Source organism: Carassius gibelio, chromosome B16 (assembly GCF_023724105.1).
Source record: "Carassius gibelio isolate Cgi1373 ecotype wild population from Czech Republic chromosome B16, carGib1.2-hapl.c, whole genome shotgun sequence".
NCBI lineage: Eukaryota > Metazoa > Chordata > Actinopteri > Cypriniformes > Cyprinidae > Carassius > Carassius gibelio.
In genome coordinates this window covers 25,849,874-25,867,133 of record NC_068411.1, presented here as the reverse complement: position 1 = coordinate 25,867,133, position 17,260 = coordinate 25,849,874, and the positions used below count along the sequence as shown (strand labels likewise).

Sequence of the window (17,260 nt, the reverse complement as noted above, 5' to 3'; positions counted from 1 at the left end):
CCATACCCCCCATTTATAGACCAATGGCCTCAAATATGACAAGGCAAAACATAAATAAAATATAAAAATATGTAATATTAAAAAATAAAATCATAATTTTATTAACTCAACTGTATTTTTTTACTCACCACAGTACAGTACAATTGCCCATTACCTCAGCCTTCATCCCTTATCAAAAGCTAATAATGTTTTTAACTGCTTCATTAATTCATTCAGAGATTAACATATAACATGAGAATATAACTACATTTCTGAAAACACAATTTCTGTCAAATCTATAGAAAACAAAATGAGCTAGTAATGATGCTCTATGTAGATGTTATTTTATTAATACATAACAATTTTTTTCCCTTGCCGGTTAACTGTGAAAAAAAAAAACTATAATATGATTCTTGAATATGGCCCGGAATATGTATTTTAATATGACATTTTATCACTAATAAATTATCATATAAATATCATATAAACGAAGGTGGATCGGATTGCGCATGCAGCTCACTAATCAAGCGGCAGGGGGCACTCGCGGTCTCATCCTGTCAAGCGAGCAGAACGCAGAGGAAGAACTAGAATAACGGTTGAAAAAAAGAGTCCCGAGTTTGAGTGGCACAGCGGCGGGTGTTTGAAGCTCGAGGCCGCTTACAGTTTGATTGTTGTGTGTTATTGATGTTAGCATCCATCCAGTCAGCGTCTCTCGGGTAATGAAGCACATTATTGTTCCTCTGGGTTGTGTTCGTGTCATTATTATATTCCGTAAAGACCCGTTCAGCCCGTGAGTTAAGGTACGTGGAGTTGTTTACTTTTTTACCGACTCTTTTTGTTGGCTAACTTGGCTACTTGTACGAGGTAACGTTAAATGTGTTTGTTTGAAGTACCTACATATATGGAGCTTGTTTTCAAAGCTTTTATGAACATTTTAAAAGTTATTATGAATATTGAATGCCTTGATTTCATTGTTCTAGGTAAACGAGCTTTAAATGTCCTATAGATAAATCTAGCTAAAATATTGCACGACTTAAATAATGTTAACTTATGACAACTAAATTATCTATTATTTCAAAGATATTTCATATTTTCTTCTTTTTTGCAATTAAGATTTTTTTTTCCACAACAGTTAATCGGTGAATGATTTTGAATATCGTCTGCTTTTTCATTTAACTAGTTAAACAGTAACGTTAGTGGAAATAATATTTAGTAATTTAACAAATTGTATATATATCATGTTATAAAAAAACAAGATCACATTTTATTATGTAATACTAATAGTGTTAACCAGGTTTAATTATTATTTTGTAATTTATATTTATTTTGTTGTTTTCAGCTGTTTTGTTTGTTGTTCTTAGTTCTGCCACACAGCTAAAAGATTTAGTTCCTCTCTACTTTTTGCTTCCAGACACTTTTGTGTTTTGACAGCTGTTGTCTTATTTATTTATTTGTTTTTCATTAATGAATGCTGTCCACAGGTGACTGCCCCAGGAATGACCACTTCACAGAAATACCAGAACCCCAAACTCAGAGGTACAAATCCAGTGCCATCCGCAGTTAAAGCATATATTATGTACCTCATAACCATAATAGAGTGTCTCACCATGTGTTCATTGTGCTCCAGTAGGACACTCTGACACGGAATGGCTGACACCTGCTGTGTCTGAGAAGTTCCAGAGCCGCTTTGGATGGCGGCCCAGCACAGAGGACAACGGAGACACGGGTCTGGGTACCTCTGACCACACTGAAGGTGAGAAATCTGAGAGTGACCTGGTCAGCTCTTTCATCTCAACAGCCCGTCAGTCTTTAATATAAAATTGTGAATCACAAAATGGGATTTCCAGGCATGGAATATATAGTCAAGGAAATTAATGGAATAGTAGTGTATTCTAGTACAGTATTCCACGATGGAACCAGGCATGGAATACTATAATGAATACAAACTTTTCTAGTTATGTTTGCTAGAACTGGGTCTATTTGAGTGGAAACTGATCTTCTTTATCTAGTAATAAGTGTTGGGAGTAATGCGAGTTACGCAATCAGATTAAGTAACTAGTAAAGTAACGCATTACTTTTAATTTACAAGAAAATATCCAAGTTACTTAAAAAAAAAAAAAAAAAAAAAAAAAAAAAAAAAAGTAATGCTAGTTACTATGTTTTCCCATTTACTGACTTCTTAGTCTCCTTTCCCCATATCGGGAGAAATTGGAAGTACAGAGGTGTTGTGTGTTACTATAGTTCTAGACTAAACGTGAATGTGCATTAATTCATTCCACTCACAAAAAAAACAACAAAAAAAAAAAAAAACAGATTTAGTATTCAGCAAAATGAATTAAAAATATGAAATACAAACTCAGAATATGAAGCAAACCTGCAATAACTTAATATGTTAATAACTAATGTATCTAATTCCATTTTATTAACTTATGTATTTCCTGTTGACCTTTGATTTAGTTCAGATATACTAATAAGCAAAAATGACTCTAGATAAACTACCAATTGTGCTTCATTGTTTTTTTATGGCTGAAGAGTGTTGAACCTTCTTCTCCTGTGTTCTACAGTACAGACGTGAATTTACTTCTCCTTCAGCCTGAGGTTTATTCATTACACTTTTTGGTGTGAAAGGGCTTTTATATTTGCTATAAATAGAACTTCTTATATTAAAAACAATCAAGTCCTGCTCATATTTAAAAAGTAACGCAGAAGTAACGTAACACATTACTCTCCATTCGCTTGTTAAGTCTGACGTCACGTAGCAGCGCTTCCGTGTCCAAACGCTCTATCAGTTACCACGAGAAAACAACAAAAGGTGCTAATATAAACTCACAGTGTGATACAATACTAGCGAAAAACTTATAATCTTAACCTTTAACTCCATACCGAAGTCCCAGATAGCCAGACAATGAAAATATAAATATAAAAAAAATATATACAAATGATTTGTGTTTGGGACGCTGTGAGCACGGAGACTGTAGTGTATACCGTAAGTTTGAAAGTGTTTAGCTTAAATGATTAATATGAATAAACAGTGCTCATAAACGGCTGCTGGGGTAGTATTCTCAAGTGAAGCGAGTTGAGGCTTGGACCCGGAAGCAGCGTTTCTTACGTCATCACTTAACAACCGAATAATATATAAGTAACGTAACTAGTTACTTTTTTAGGGAGTAACGCAATATTGTAATGCATTACTTTTAAAAGTAACTTTCCCCAACACTGCTAGTAATCATAAAGACTCAAAATCATGAGAAAAAATTATGGAAATATAGTGGTCAAATGTTTCGGGAACCATGGAATTTATAGTAATAACTGTAAATTTTAAGTAATAATTTCAAAATGATAAAAGTAAATTTTCTCCAGTTCTACCATGACAAATCATACAGGATCTCTTACATTTTTACATTCGAACATCCTGTCAGACTTGATAAAAATAAAAAAAAATAACAAAAATCCTGGAGAAAATTGGCTCTATTTGTTTTTAAAATAATAATATTAACATGTACCCATGTGCAAGAATAGAAATGAATGAAATACAAAATTTAGAACATATATTAATTATTTATTTAGTCACCAAAGAACATTATATATTAATCTTCAGATTTAATTTGTGACCCTTTATTTTTTTAGCTTGGCCAAACAAACAGGTTATGGTTGTAGTTTTTATTTACCACAGACATTAACTGGCTGGCTGTTTTTAGATTAAGCTGTCATATTTTTAGTCATGGAGATGTGCTCATAGTTCTGGAACTCCTATGAGATTTAGAGGAGGATATGATATTCCATACCATAGATTCTTCCAGGCGGTGTTGCACTTCCTCTGATGGGGTCACATTAGGAGGGCCTGACCTGGAGGACTGAATGGAAACTCTGATCCTGGTCTCCGGGTTTTCTTCTCTGTGCCTCGTTAAACACGTAACGCACAAAGATTAGCTGTACTGATAAGATGGTGTATGTCCATTACCACAGATCTGTACTGAACATGCAGTGTGGTTGAAAACATTTCTGTGTGCTTTTGTTTAGCTTGTGCTGTCATTATTGTATTGCACTGTTTGGCCTGGTTTGAATGGTTTTAAGGCTTGATTATTATGGTAACTGTACTCAATTCAGCAGAGGTTATTAAACCCCTTAGTGTGAGTTTCAAAACAGGACAACAGCCTTGTAAGTGACTAAATCATTTTCTGTTTCAGTTTTTAGTAATGTTGTGAAAAGTAAATGTTCGGCAATTATATGCTACTGTTCAAAAGTTTGGGATTGATAGGATTAAAAAAAATTTTTTTTTAAGTGTATTATTTACCCTAGCCAAGGCCGCATTTATTTGATCAAAAAAGAGTGAAAATAGTAAGGCAAATTTGGTGCTTAAGAAACCTTTCATTATTGTTATCAATGTTGAAAACAGTCGTGCTGCTTAATATTTTTTTTTATGGAAACCATGATGTACAAATATAAATATATACATGTCAATTTCTTAAACATACATGTATTTGTGTGTGTATTTAAATATTGATAAAATATACAACACAATACACGCATATATTATGTAAACACAAATGTTTATTTTGGATGTTATTAATCATGATAATATATATTCATTAGCGCATCCGTCTGAATTAAAATTATTTTACAATTCTTGTCCAGTGATCATAAACGACTGAAAAGGTCATGAAAATTCAGTATTCTAATGTTTATCTGACCAGCCTGTTATCTGGATATCCTTTTTTTGTTGTTGTTACCCTGAAACCCAGATAAGCTCCCATTGTAATAGCAATAACGAACTGCTTGAGTTTTCTTACAGTCGTGGCACCTAGCAACTAAGATACCCTAATAATACAACTTTTATTTGTTTTTTAAACAGCCAAAACGTTGGCAACCCAGAACGTCTTGGCAGCCGTTTTGCTTTAGCAGTTATAAATATATGGTTGACTGTCTGTGGGCTTCTGTGTTGTGATGGTGACGGCTTTGTTTTGCTCTGACTGTTTCTTGTAATGGTAGAAAACCTCCCAGCGCTCCAAGAATCTTTCTTCGAACCAAAGAATTGTCTAAACCTGTCCTTAGCAGATGTTTAAAAGAGACACCCACAGGGCAGAGCCTCCCACTGCTGCCTGCCTCGTGACATCTCCACTTGTTTTGTGTGTGTTAATTGAATTATTGTATTTGAGGGACTTGTTTAAAGGCACTTCAGCAGTATTACAGTATAGAGGACTAATAAGCGCGTGTGTTAGAGGTGAGCTGTATGGTTTAAGCAGGAGTCCCACACACATAGACACCTCACGGTGTAACATGAGAGTGCTCTATAAATACCGCTAACCTTTCTGAGTGAACGCGCTCCTGCGCTAACAGAGCTGTAGGAGAACAAACTCTCAGAGCAGGTACACTCACCTTGCCCAAGCTTGACATTCATTTTTTTGAAGGACGAGTTCTGGCAGACGGAGTGGGTGTGTTTTAAGATCAGTAGTTTGTCTGTCATTTACTGAAGATTCATTGGGAAGACATGTTTTTTATGCCTCACTGCTCTTCAATGTATGAAAATGTAATCATTTGATGGTATCGCTTTTATTGCTTGCAAGGTGAGTATTTTTCGCAATTGTTTGGTGTGTGTTACTTTTCAGAACTAATGACATTAATTTAGTAGTTAATAATCAGGTAATTTAGCAACATACTCTTTGCAGTTGCATACTGTCTATATAATGTTAAACAGTGAGGCAAAATGGAAGAGCTTAACCACACACACATATTCAGATAGATATAAATAATATGTAGATATGAGTGTGTGTGTATATATAGAGAGAAAGAGAGAATCGTTTTATTTTACGGCCTTTTATTTTGCTTTATTTTACTTGCTTTAATTTTTTTTCCAGTGGATTTTTTTTCTTTTAGTTTACTTTTAGTTTATTTTCCCAGGGCATTTAATTGAATGTTTTTTAATTGATTTTTTTTTCTACATCTGTTTGATTTTACTTGCTTTAATGATTTTTTCCCAGCACATTTCTTTTTATTTTAATTTCTATTAACTTTATTCTTTTTTTAAATTCTTATTTGATTTTACTATATTTTATTTAATTTTACTTTGTTTTAATTGATTTTCCCAGAGCATGTAATTCGTTTTTGTTGTGGTTTCAAGGTTGCCGTACCATGGGGACTATTTTCAGGCCCTGCGTAATATCATTGCGCCTGTTGCACCCATGGTATGGCAGCAAAGTTATTGATTATTACGCCCCTGAATGAGAGTACAGTTCCTAACCATATCAGCCTAGAAAATTGCAACTTTTCATTTTGTCGGTCTTAGTACACAATGTAACTACAGAAGAGTCAAGTTTTAAATAGGAAAAATATCAAAACTCTTTGGCCATTTTTGAGCGAGATGCTAATGGTCTAATTAGATTCAATGATCTATGCTAAGCTACAGCTAAATGTGCTACCGCCTGACCCGGAGATCGGCTGAATGGATTAGAAAGCTGTAAAACTCAACTGTTTAACTCTAGGGGAGCCTATTATAAAAAAAAAATGCAGTGTTCTTTTAAGGACAGGCACTTTTTGCAGGCTATTGCTCATTTTATACATAACTAGTATTTGGTTTGATATATTTCTCTCTCCGTTTTTGTGTTAGACATCTGCAGCACCAGCAGCAGTCCCTCTTTCCAGCCCATCCGCAGTCAGATCCCCATACCCACTGCCCATGTCATGCCCTCCACAGCCGGAAGTCTTGCTCCCAGGCTCAAGCCGCGTGCTTCTGAAGAGGCCCGGGTGTCCTCCAGCTCTTCCAGTTCCAAGTCATCACTCCCCAAATCTGCATCGTCCCCCAACCTGGATGCTCAGCACGATGGAAATTTAGATGCGACTGCAGTCAAGCCTGATTGCCTGAGCCGATACCGCAGCCTAGTTAATGGCCTCGATCACTCACTCTTCCCCTCTGGAGATCAGACACGGCTGGATGAAGCCCAGAAGTTTGAGGTACCTGCCATGGAGCCAACACTTAATCAGTCGGCTCTGCTTGGGGGACTTTGCCATGATGTACGGCAACAGCTGCAAATGACTGGGCTTGGGGACAATACAGGCTTGCTGGAACAGACCTATAAAGTTCTACCAGAGGCTAGGGCAGGCCTCACATGTCCCGTAGACCCATATGGCCAAAGGAACATTCATTCAGGGTCTGGTGCCTCTGCCAGGATGTTTTCCGTACCTCAGGGCCTGCAGACTCAGGCTCTCCTGAGGGACCAGGCCAGCACTGGAGCTTATGATCCGCTTCTGCAGGAACGCTGTGGTGAACTGGCCAGCTGGCAGCAGCAGAAGCAGAAACTCGAGAGTCTGCGGCTACAGGTGGAACAAATGCAGGTTAGAGTTCAGCTTGTGTCCTGCTGCATACGAGAAATGAAAAGGGAACAGTTATGTAATCATGAATCATACTTCTAACGTCGGTATGAAATTAGAAATAACTTTATTTCAACGTGTTGCTGGTTTTATTGTGCATAATTCATCATTGCATGCTGTTCCAAAACTATACTTTCATCAAAATGTTCAGAATTATTGCTGTATCATTTATTTACTATTTATTAATGCTTTGAACCGGATTATTTAAAAATGTAAATTTTAGTTTAAGTTAAATAAGTTAAGTAATTCTGTGCTTTTGTCATTTTCATTCGTTTTTTTAAATAACTATATTTAGCTCAGATTAATTTTTTATGTCCATTTTAGTAATTTTAGTATTTTTAGTTAGTTGCAGAGGGTTTCAAATTTTTCATCTAATAGTATTTTATTTCAGCTTTATTTCAAATAAATAATTATTTTTATTTTTATTATTTTTATTTTATTTTTATTAACAAACGAATGTGGTATGTAAAATATATGCCTCTAAAAACAACAGTGCAACCAGGGAAAAGAAAACTTTAACTACCGTATTGTCCGGACTATAAGTATAAGTCACTTTTTTTCATAGTTTGGCTGGTGCTGCGACTTATAGTCAGGTGCACTTATTTATCAAAATTAATTTGACATGAACCGAGAGAAATGAACTAGGAGAAAATATTACCGTCTCCAGCCGCGAGAGGGCGCTCTATGCTGCTCATTGCTGCTGTAGTCTACACTGAAGACATAGAGCGTCCTCTCGCGGATGTAGACGGTAATGTTTTCTCTTGGTTCTTGGTTCTAAATAAATGCGACTTATGTTTTTTTTCCTCATCATGACATATTTTTGGACTGATGCGACTTATAGTACGAAAAAATACGGGAATAGCAATTTAGGCTGATTTCAGTAATGAAAAAGTGAACGATATAAATGTTTGTTTTTGCTTATATTTATTTTAAAATACTGATATTATCTGCGCAATTTTGAAAGAAAGTGGTTTGAAAAAATTTAATTGTAAGAAATGATGAGGACATTAGAGATCTCAATTAAGTTTTTTGCCTTTCAGCAGTTAATGAACCCTTAACATCCCAAACAAACCTTTTATCCTGTTAAAGTTTACCACCCCATATATATCTGTGGTCTGTATGTTAACAAAGTCCAGACACCCCTCAGTCACCCAACATGTTTATTTAGCTACCTTGCTTTATATTAATTTCTCAATATGGAGTGATGGAAAATACACTGCTGTCAATTTGTCTGAGAGACAAATCAATGGATATACTACATGTTTTGTAAATCTAAAATAATAACTGCTATAAAAATTATTGCTGCAAATTGCAATTATGCAATTATACTGTCAGCTTAGTGGCAGAGACATTTTCTTCACTGCATGAGCTTGTAACGGTCCAACAAGCTGTTCCACCTTCTTTTGATTGACAGGATGACCAGACCTACAGATTTGATCTTGTTTAGTATTCATTGTCAATTGAACACATCATACTATAGTAAAATGGGTTGCAAAACCACTTCATGTTGACTTTAAAGTTAAAAGAGGTATCTGTCTTGGCCCGATTGTGTTTTTATGCCCATTTTAAATGAGAGTTCATACCTTCCCACCTATTTTTATTGCAGTTAATGACTGGAGAAAATGGACAGTATACATCTCTCTACCCAGCAACTTCTCACACAGAGAACATCAAGTGGGAAGCTGTCATTAAAGCCAATGAGAACTTGCTAAAAGAGAAAGAATTTACCATTGAAAGGTAAGTTTTTAGAAGCATCTCTCATCTTACAAAGATTTTTAACATTAATACAATGTAGTAACTGGCACATTGCAGGCAGAAGCAGCAAATGGCCCAGCTGGAACAGCGTCTCAGAGAGAGTGAGATGCAGGTGCACAGTGCCATCATGGGGCGTGGAGCCCCTTACACAGATGTCTGTCTGTTGAGACTGCAGGTTAGCACACATGCGTGCACAGCCTTTTCCTTACACTGTATCAAAACATCTCTTTGAGTTGTCCTCCTTCTTCCCTATGTGTGTGTGATAGGAAGCCCAGCGGGAAAATGCTTTTTTGCGAGCCCAGTTTGCCGAACGCAACGAGTGCTTTACCAAGGAGAAACTAGAAGCGGATCGGAGACTGGGTGCAGTGGAAGCAGAGACACAACGTCTGAATGAGGTCTTGAAAGAGAGCAGTGAAAAACATGCAGAAGAGTTAAAGAAACAAGAAGAAAGGGTGAGCATATGCAAGCTTCATCATGTGACCTCCTCAACCACATATAAGCAGAATCTCACAGAACTGATGTTTGAATTTTCATCTTGTTGTTGCTGTTTACTACAAAGATCCGAAGTCGAGACAAGCATATCAATGGCTTGAAAAAGAAGTGTCAGAAGGAGTCAGAGCAGAACAGAGAAAAACAGCAGCGGATTGAGACGCTCGAGCGATATTTGGCTGACCTTCCAACTATGGAAGACTACCAGGCCCAGCACAAAAAGGTCTGGACTCTCTGATGGTTCTGTGGTTTCACAGCAGTTGCTCGTAATGCTCATCTTGAGATTTTCTCTTATGGTGTATTGCCAGACACTATTGTATCATCCACTGCACCCATATATCACACATCTGCTCCTATTGTATTCCTTATCTTAAAGTAACACTCTTCTTACCCCACTGGCTTACAAAATCCCAAGCTCTCTATGCTTCTTCTCTAAGACATTGTTTTTTGGGAGAAGGTCTTTTTTTCTTAAATGCACCATAGAATGCACTATGGAATTATGTAAAATGTCTTGTTTATCTCTTTTTTTAAACTGCTTATTTTATTTACTTTCAGATTTTTAGCTGATTATTCCCTGTTATTGACATCAGGTTACACATATTTTACGAAGCTACGAGAATACTTTTTTTTTGTGCAAAAAAACACAAAACAATAATAACATAATTTATTCAATAAGTCTTCTCCTCAAGTTACCATCTTCCACCATTTGAAGAGTACCCTAGAACGTAATCAACGTGTCAGCGAAAGCGAGCGTGCACCTGCTGAATTTAAACAATGTTGATTACATTCTGGAGTACTCCATGAAGTTCTAACATTTGAAAGCTGCAGTCGGTAACTTTTGACGCTCTAGCGGTTAATAAACAGAACTGCTTGCGTGTTGCAGAAGGACATTGTAGCAGAGCTATGGTCAGTAACTTTTTTTTAACTTTTTTTTGTGTTCAAAGTATACAAAATGTATATAATAAGTGAGTACACCATGAATCCATTTTCCAAACCGTGTTTTTAGCTTGTCCTGAATCACTAGGGTGCACCTATAATAAGTGTTTATATTCGGACTATTTTAGATTGCTTTGGGGGTACCACGGCGGAGTAACCCAGTACCTTTGTGATTCTTCATAGACATAAACAGAGAGGAATAGTTCTGGCTACAATGTCATTCCGCAACACGCAAGCAGTTCTGTTTATTAACCACTAGAGTGTCAAAAGTTACCGACTGCAGCTTTAAGGCTTTATAATTTTGTAAAAGATTTCTAATTTATTATTTATTTCAAATAAATGCTGTCCTTTTGAACTTTTTATTAATCAAAGAATCCTACAAATGTATCCTGGTTTCCACAAAAAAATTAAGCAAACGAACTGGTTTCAACATTGACAATAAAAAAAGCATATTTGAATGATTTCTAAAGGATCATGTGACACTAAAGGTTGGAGTATTGGCTCCTGAAAATGTAGCTTTGCATTACAGGAATAAACTACATTTTAACCCCTTAACTGTCACTCATATTTTTGAACATTGACTTTGTAGTGCACGATCCAAACTTAAATTTGTGTTATTCATGAATGAAAACAATTTGTAACATGATATTGATGTATCATTTACATGGTAATGCAATGTCTGATTTTAAAATGAGTTTTAAAGGATGAATTTTGAGATTTTAAGTTTTCAGTTGATATATAATTTCTCATGATTTCTAAAATGTGATAGAGAAAAAGGCAACAAAGAAGTCTTGTTTTTTTAACAAAGGTCAAAATTCCTGTTATAATGTAGATTTTCAAGGGTGCACTCTTGTCACAAATTAATCTATTACTTTTCCTACATAATTTTTAACAAAAAACATTGATAAAATATATATTTGGGAGTCTTAGACCTTTCAAACGATAGATAGTTTGTCAAGATTAGATTAGATTTAATTGTAATATAGTCAAGTAAATGTAGGTGTCCCACAAAGCGGACGGGTGACAGTTAACAGGTTAAGATATATTGAAATATAAAACAAATGCAAATTAAAATGCATCCAGTCTTTGTGAGTGTGAGAGACGTTTTTCAATAAAATATCAAAATTGTACAGACATGACAGACATTTGTACAGACATTTTTTTTATGTTGCCTATCCATCACCCAGCACTTTAGTCTGCTGTTTTAAACTGCTGTTATTTTCATTCTCAGTCCTCCGTTTTAATTCAGTTCCGGATGTTGTATTGCAGCTGGAGGAGGCAGAGGAGAGGACGGCTGAGCTACAGGCCACTGTCAGAGATCTTGAAGCCAAACTGGAGGAGGCCCGCAGTGCTGTGCACAACAAAGAGACCCAACTAGAAGAACAGAGGCGCAAGGAGAGAGAACTGCTTTCAACAGTCACCAGGTAGGGAAAAAAGCCCTGATTGCACAAAAATGTCCATTCATTCGATTTTGAAGCATTTCCATTTAAGGGGTGTAATATTGTTTGATTTGCTTGTGTGTTTAGTCTCCAGAACAGAGTGCAGGAGAGCCTTGAGGATGGAGTGAGATTGCCTTGTCTTGACATAGAGAAGCTACGAGAAGAAAACACTATACTGAAAGAGGAGCACCAGCGACTAAAAAAGGTTTTTATTCATTTAACTTTGCAGTAACACTTAATTTAGCTTAGGGATGCTAATAGTGTTGAAGCATGTGAATATATATATATATATATATATATATATATATATATATATATTCACATTCACATGTTCTGTGCAAATAATTTCAAACACTATCTGAATGAATCTTTCTTTCTTTAGGTCATTGAAAAGCAACTCAGGATAATGGAGCAGCTTGGTTCACAGATCAGGGTAAAGACTACTTTCAGTTTAATTCAGTTTTATTTGTTTAGCGATCGCATTTTTAACCTATTTACATTAAAAAAAAAATGCATTTGGCAGACACTTTCATCCAGAGTGTCGAACTGATAGTGTATATATTTGATTCTACATTTGATTATAATGAATGTATTTAATCATGTGACCTTGTTGTTGCTAGTGTCATGCTCTTCTTTAATGCTAATGTTTTGCAAATCGGTCTATCTATAACTGGTAAGGACTACTGGAGATCAGGTCTATTTTTTTTATTTATTTTTTTTATGAAAAGTTTTATGTATTTGATAAAATATAGTAAAAAAAACACTTGTTATATTTTAAAATGATGAAATGTGATGGAAAAGCTAAATTGTCAGCAGCCATTATTCTAGTATTCAGTGTCACATGATCCTTCAGAAATCATTCTGATATGCTGATTTGATGATCAAGAATCATCACTTATCAATGTTGAAAACAGTTGTGCTGCTAAATTATTATTATAAATTTTTTTTGGAAACGGTAATTAATTTTTTCAGGATTCTTTGTTAAATGCAGTTTTCAAAAGAACAGCATTTATTTGAAATGGAAATCTGTTGTAACATTATAAAATGTATTTTACTGTAAATTTTTAAAAAATTTAATGCAATTTAACGAACATCATAAAAAACATTCTTTTCCAGTATTTTTTCTTTCAAATGGAACCGGTTTTGAGTAAGAATTGGTCTTAAAGACTGTAATTAGTTGTAATTTAAGTAAATACATATACCTAAGAGCAAGGTATCGTATTCTATGATTAAGTCTTCAGGAATGTACTTTCAAAATCAGCTGCAGTTTAATTTATATGAGGAACATGTTTAATTTACAGCTATAATATTGTGTGTGTGTGTTGTCTTAGACTCTGGAGGAGCAGCTCTCTCAGGAGGAGTGCAGTAGTCAGGCTCTGCGAGAGGAGGTTGCAGAGAAAGAGGAGCGTCTGCTCCAGTTACGCACCGCTATGAAAGAGGTTAGAAGTTGACCATAATGCATATCCAGCTCTTTGTCTTTGTGTTTTCATGGCACACGGGAGAACTGAGGGTGTGCATGTGTTTGTATTTCAGCTCTCAGCACAGAACCAGGAGCTGATGGAAAATAATCTGACACTGCAAGAGCGTCTACAGGGTGAAGAGGTGCCGAGTGGTCGTGGTTTGCTCCCTATGGGAGCCCGGCTCACCCAGAAGCTGTATGGAGAGATGGCCGCCTGTCTGTGTGACCTCCGCTCCCTCTGCAACGTTCTCACCCAGCGGGCACAGGGCAATGACCCAAACCTCTCCATGCTGCTCGGTGTTGCCTGTAAGTGCGCCCTCTGCTGTCAACAGGCTATACGGAATGCTTGCACTCTTTCAGATAATGCCTGGATATAAAAGACCCTAGCCAGAGTAGTGTGATATTTAATTTTCGACAGGAATCAAAATGATATATATATATATATATATATACAGTATATATATATATATATATATATATATATATATATATATATATATATATATATATATATATATATATATATATAAGCCCATTTCCTCCACTGAATAATAAAAAATAAAAAAAGGTAATTGCAACTTTATCTCGGAATTCTGACTTTTCTGTGAGATATAAACTTGCAATTCTGAGAAATGGAGTCAGATTTACGAGATATTTGAAAATTTTGAATTGGTAAAAAAAACCTTTTTTAAGAGTTTTTCAGAATTGCGACGTTTTTAAAAAGGTTTTAAACAACCCTTGCTACTGATGTTAGAGAATAAAATGTTATCTTAAATATCTTATCTTTATATTAAAGTTATCACAGTAAAAGTTCAAGTTAAAATCTAAATGTAAATAATCAAATAATGTTTATAATTAAGAGTATTTCATTTTGTTCAATTTCAATTTTGATTTAATTTGATAAATATAAATTTTTTTTTTTGATTTATGCACTTTAATTTTGTATTTTAAAAATTAAAGTTGAAGCTTTTATCGGAGAAAATGAATCAAAATTACCAACAGGTTTTTCCTACTTTTCAGAAACACAATTAAAATCTTAATACACATACACACAAACATGTAGAATATCACACTCACTGTGATTAATATCACCAATACCTAGTACAGACTGGCTCCTCGTCTCTTGTTTTGTATTAGCTGTGGTGATTACGGCTCAACAGTTTTCACCATGCTCTCATGGAAACTCAGTACAGCAGGATTGTTGTGCTATCTGTGTTGTGGCTATTATCAGCGGTGACTCTGACCCAGTGTCTGTCTGTCTGCAGCAGCTCCCGCTCCAGTAGGAGAGCAGTGGGAGGACTGGCTGAGCCCCGAGGGGCTGCAGAAGAAGCTGCAGGAAGCTCAGCAGCTCCGTCGAGACGTCGAGGAACTGAGAACCACAGTCTCTGACCGCTACGCTCAGGATATGGGAGAAAACTGCATCACTCAGTGAGCTCGGACTATAACGGCTTGTGCTCAGATGAGGGTAACTCCACATCACGAGTGCCTTTAAAGACACTACAAACTCTCACTACAACACAAACCTTCTTCATGAAGGATAAGCGACACTAAGGACACTGTAATCTCACAAACCAGAGGGCTATTTTTATACATAAGATATTTTTCTAAGATTTCGATGACTTTGTGTGCAGTGGAAAGAGAACGATTTAATATAAACCTTTCCATGTATTTGGGAACGTCTGTGATGAAGTTGACAGTCAACTGAAAATATTTAATCTTTGGGTGCAACTAAGACGCTGTGTTTTTTTACAATGGCAAAGTGAGTGACTCTTGGTCGTGTGTAACAAGAAGATATTAACTGGTATCCATCATCTTACAGTAAACCGAACGAACACAGAATCTGAGGCTGAGGAAATATTTGGCTACTTCTGGCTGTTTGAAATTACACCAGCAGATCATTTGTGTATAAAGATGGAGAATAGACATTCCCTATTATTATATGTAACAACCAAAGTTCATCGTGATCAAAGACAGAGCAGATCCAAACAGTGTCCATAATGAGTCTTGGTGTACATGGTATTATACAGACCAATAAACAGGGACATTTTAAAGAAAGAGGGGGCTGTAAACATAATATTAATTTCTGGTTGTCTGTTAAATAAAAAAAGTTAATAGAATGCTATTTAAGTTTAGGATTTCTTAATTACCAACTAACTGATCATATCATCAGTAATTTCAAAGGTATCTCGAGAATCTAATGACATTATTAGGTTCTTTGCTGCTGCAAAACTAACACACTAAAAAATATTATTTTTGTGTCACGTATCATTTGAACTGGTGACGTTTGCTTATGTTTGTGTGTTGGGGTATTGAGGGGCAGGATTGTATTGCCAGTAAAATAACAGGATATATGATGTGTTCGATCGTAATCCATGCTATTGAAACAACACATCAGAGGAAACTAACTGGTGAAGCAAATATTGTAGTAGTGCATGTCAAATATTAGAGCAGATGCCTCGCGTTTAGGGAAGTAACCTGTATTCACTCATTGTCTTTCCACTGTAATGTGTGACTGCAGAGGTATTTGGATTCTATTATTATAAAGGGACCATATATTGTGGGGAGTGTTGCGTGCTAAATTGATACATTTTGGTCCAGAAACATCACTTACAAGTGTGAATGTAATTTGACAATGCACCAGACTTTTTATATTGTAAGATCTTTCAAGTTTAACAGAAAACCAGCCAGGCAAACAAAAAGATTTATGCCAAAATCATTCTAACAACACTAAATGAAATATTTGTCTTAAGCTGTTTCCGTTTTTAGAAATAAAGCTTTGTATTTCAAAAGTAAAAATGTGTTGATTGTGTTTTTTTTAATTTTTTTTTTGTATGTATAATGCTGTAAAATGTTCTCTTTTGATAATAACATAAAAATACTAGAATTTAGACTTTGGTGATATGTGACCCTGGAGCACAAAACCAGTCTTAAGTCGCTGGGGTATATTTGTAGCAATAACCAAAAATTTTGTTTCTTATTTTATAGCAAAAATCATTAAGATATTAATTAAACATGTTCCATTAAGATATTTTCTAAATTTCCTACTGTAAATATATCAAAACTTAATTTTTGATTAGTAATATGCATTGCTTACGAACTTCATTTGGACACCTTTTAAAGGTGATTTTCTCAATATTTAGATTTTTTTTAATGCACCCTCAGATTCCAGATTTTCTAATAGTTTTATCTTGATCAAATATTGTCCTATCCTAACAAACCATACCTCAATGGAAAGCTTAGTTATTCAGCTTTCAGATGATTCATAAATCTCAGTTCCCTTATGACTGGTCTTGTGGTCCATGGTCACATATAGAAATAACATTTAACATTTAGTCACTTTTAATATTGACATTTAATATGTAATTACACACCCTCCAACAACAAAAGTTATTATTGGGATGCATGCTTTTTTTTCTTTCTTTTTTTCGTAATTATTAATAATGTGAGTAGAAGCTAAAGCAGCCAAATCTGTTTAATATAGAGAAGTTTCAGTGTATTTAACCTCACCCAAAAGATTGTTTGTAAATGGATTTCTGCAAATAATGAAAAATGTTTAAAAGACTTAGTTGGAACATTTACAATAATATGGAAGTCAATTCTAACCCATAGATCACCTTGGCACGAGACAGGGTGTCTCTTGGGTCATTTACAGAAATTAGAAAAAGCACTTTTATATTATCAGTTGATAAACTATTGTAAATTGAATTTCTTTAATAATTTAGTTGTCAAATTGATTACTACTTAAAATGATTGTAAACCTATTTATTGATGTGTTTGAGATTTCTTTCCGGAATGATCAATTTCTGGATCAGTGAGATATTTGAAGAGTGCTGTGTTG

General features: G+C 35.2%; 1 protein-coding gene across 6 annotated transcripts; it reads left to right on the top strand.

The window, feature by feature from the left end:
• The first annotated feature begins 524 nt into the window (after positions 1-524).
• On the top strand, positions 525-16,218 carry LOC127974475 (centrosomal protein of 85 kDa). 6 transcript variants are annotated; one of them, XM_052577795.1, is made up of 14 exons: positions 525-779; positions 1,461-1,515; positions 1,607-1,732; positions 6,584-7,308; positions 8,951-9,081; positions 9,157-9,274; positions 9,366-9,551; positions 9,659-9,811; positions 11,794-11,948; positions 12,051-12,168; positions 12,346-12,396; positions 13,295-13,402; positions 13,497-13,728; positions 14,691-16,218. In XM_052577795.1, the coding sequence occupies exons 2-14, from the start codon at positions 1,476-1,478 to the stop codon at positions 14,852-14,854; spliced, it is 2,307 nt and encodes a 768-aa protein (XP_052433755.1). In that variant the 5' UTR covers positions 525-779; positions 1,461-1,475; the 3' UTR covers positions 14,855-16,218. The 6 variants fall into 6 exon arrangements, with proteins under 6 accessions (XP_052433755.1, XP_052433756.1, XP_052433752.1 ...); XM_052577796.1 differs by having other exon boundaries at positions 526-695; positions 1,610-1,732; positions 14,688-16,218; XM_052577792.1 differs by having other exon boundaries at positions 526-695; positions 14,688-16,218.
• The last annotated feature ends 1,042 nt before the right edge of the window (positions 16,219-17,260 follow it).